Source organism: Ictalurus punctatus, chromosome 17, assembly GCF_001660625.3.
Source record: "Ictalurus punctatus breed USDA103 chromosome 17, Coco_2.0, whole genome shotgun sequence".
In the NCBI taxonomy this organism is placed as follows: domain Eukaryota; kingdom Metazoa; phylum Chordata; class Actinopteri; order Siluriformes; family Ictaluridae; genus Ictalurus; species Ictalurus punctatus.
Genome location: NC_030432.2, coordinates 4,108,395 through 4,110,894, shown reverse-complemented (window position 1 = coordinate 4,110,894; position 2,500 = coordinate 4,108,395). Strand labels below are relative to the sequence as shown.

Below are 2,500 nucleotides of genomic sequence, written 5' to 3'. Positions count from 1 at the left end.
CGGTAAATGTAAACAAAAACATGAAAGAACTTGGAATTTTTTGTATGTGTGTGTTTTTTGTTGTTGTTGTTGTTGTTGTCTTTTTTCTTCATAATCTCTCCCCAGGTCCAGGCCAATGAGTGGAATTTTATATCTATATATTAGTGATCTGCATTGAAATGAGTAGAAATCAGTAATTTAGTATTAAATTTGTGTACAACATTTTTATTTGTTAGACGTTAACGAGTGTTCGCTCGAGACATCAGGCTGTAATCACTACTGCATCAATATGCCCGGGTCCTACGAGTGTTTCTGCAGGGAGGGCTTCCGGCTGGACCACAACCAACACACCTGTATACGTGAGTACTACACTACTCTTTTAGTTTAGTGTTTAAACTACAAACACCGTGAACAGGAAGCTGAATATCACACACACGCTCCAGGATACTTTTATATGTCTGACTTGCTTGTCTTACACTGGCTAGTTTTTAACTAATGCTATGAAATCCGGAAATGACAGGGTGAGGGTTAAGTGTCTTCTTGCTCGCATTAAATGAAGTGTGTGTGTCTTTATGCAGCTCTTTATGAGAGTCGTCTTGAACCTGAAGAAGAGGATGAGCCAGGGGGCGATGAAGAAGAACTAGAAGTGCTCCGTCTTCCTGACCTGCTGTTCAGACGACCCCCTCAGCTCCTGCAATACACCGCCGCACTACACTCACCTTACGACGCTGAAGACACACACACATCCTACTCGGGACACACACGCAGCCGAGAACAGAGAGGAGAACTAACCGTGATTAGCACGATCAGTAAGAAAGACGCACGCACGCACTAACGCGATGACGTGGTGAACTACTTTCTTTAGTAACATTTAATAAACTTTCTTTATTTTCATAAGTATTCGCCCCCTCGAGCTTTTCCACATTTCACGCTGTTAGAACCTGGAACTGTTATGTAATTTACTGGGATTATCCGTCATCTGCACAAAATAGAGCACAATACTGTTGTGGCGGCAAAAAAAATCAATACGTTTGTAAATAATTTCGCAAACTGAAGTCGTGGTTGCATAAATATTCACCCCCCCCATCGATGTGAAACCCTCAACGCAGTTCTAGTGTAACCTCAGAACTGACACAATTAGTCTAATAGAATTAAAGTGTGTACAGGTAAAGTGTTTCATCATCTCAGAAGGTTGTAAGAGAAGAAACTTAAAACAAATAGCAGCATGAAGACCTTAAAGCTATCGGAACAAATCCAGCACCAACTCCTAGTTGTAAACAATCCCGCAAAGCACCATTATAAAAAAAATAAAATAAAAATTCTATAAAAAACAGGTAGTTTTTGGTTCTGAAATATGATTGGCTGACCTACCGTTATAAATTTCTCAATGCGTCACGTTTCAAAGCAATAAATCCGTTACAGTTAACACACCTCGAGTCACGCCTAACGACGTCCTTACTCCCGATAAATCCTTTTTATTTTAATGTACTTTTGTGTTGATATCCTTGTTTATACTGTATGGTGAAGCCAAAGACAAATTTCCAGTATAACTAATTAAGTAACTAGAGATCACTGGAATGTATGCTCTCTCATGTCTTTTGCTTTAATTAATAATAATAAGAAGCAGAAGAAGAAGAGGAAGAAGAAGAATCCCAATTAAATCCAATTCAGTTCCAGGTTGCAACACTACAAAATGTGGAATTACTCAAAGGGGGTGAATACTTATGCCAAACACTGTATTTGCCTGAAAATTGACTGGCAGGTGTTCCTGTATGTAGTCTACACGTTTATTCTTCTGTGTGGGGTGTGTGTGTGTGGTGTATGGTGTGTGTGTGTTCATGTGTGTGTGTGTGTGTGTGTGTGTGTGTGTGTGTGTGTGTATCAGTGTGTGTAGCAGGCTCATTTGGTGAAGACTGCAGTGTTAGCTGTGAGGACTGCACTAACGGCGGTGTGTGTGGAGAGGAACGAGATCGCTGTGTTTGTACACCTGGCTGGACCGGTATCACCTGCAACCAGAGTGAGTCCAAGATGTCCGACGTCAGAACATCGGATTTAGTAACCGGTTTAGATCAGAGCTACAGCGAGACGTAAACTCACTGGCAGAAAATAAAGCTACTGGAATTTCCCCCAGCGTAATCCAGTGATCCAAATCTTCCAGTAAAGATTATATAAATCATATATAAGGTGTGCTTAACAACCTTTTTATTCCACAACAATTTGCTTTCATGCTTTTTAATCCTTGTGTAGTTCCCAAATTTCTCCGTCTAGGGATAAATAAAGTATTATCTTATCTTATCTTACATGATAAGGGGGTTGTGGTGATTCTGGAGCCTATCCAGGATGCATGGGGCATAAGGCGGGGTACACCCTGGACGGGGTGCCAATCCATCACAGGGCACACACACACACACACACATAAACCCATTCATACATTACGGACACTTTAGACATGCCAATCAGTACCCGGAGGAAACCCCCTATATGATAGAGTTTATTACAAAAAAGCTTCAGCATATTTTCC

General features: G+C 40.9%; 1 protein-coding gene across 4 annotated transcripts in view; it reads left to right on the top strand.

The window, feature by feature from the left end:
* Positions 1–2,500, top strand: part of megf6 (multiple EGF like domains 6) — a 47,491-nt gene that overhangs the window by 20,221 nt on the left and 24,770 nt on the right. For all 4 annotated transcript variants that reach the window (XM_017491736.3, XM_053687405.1, XM_017491735.3 and 1 more), the window contains 3 exons: positions 216–338; positions 558–788; positions 1,865–1,996. In XM_017491736.3, the coding sequence (XP_017347225.1) occupies positions 216–338; positions 558–788; positions 1,865–1,996 (486 nt within the window). The remainder of the gene's footprint in view (positions 1–215; positions 339–557; positions 789–1,864; positions 1,997–2,500) is intronic.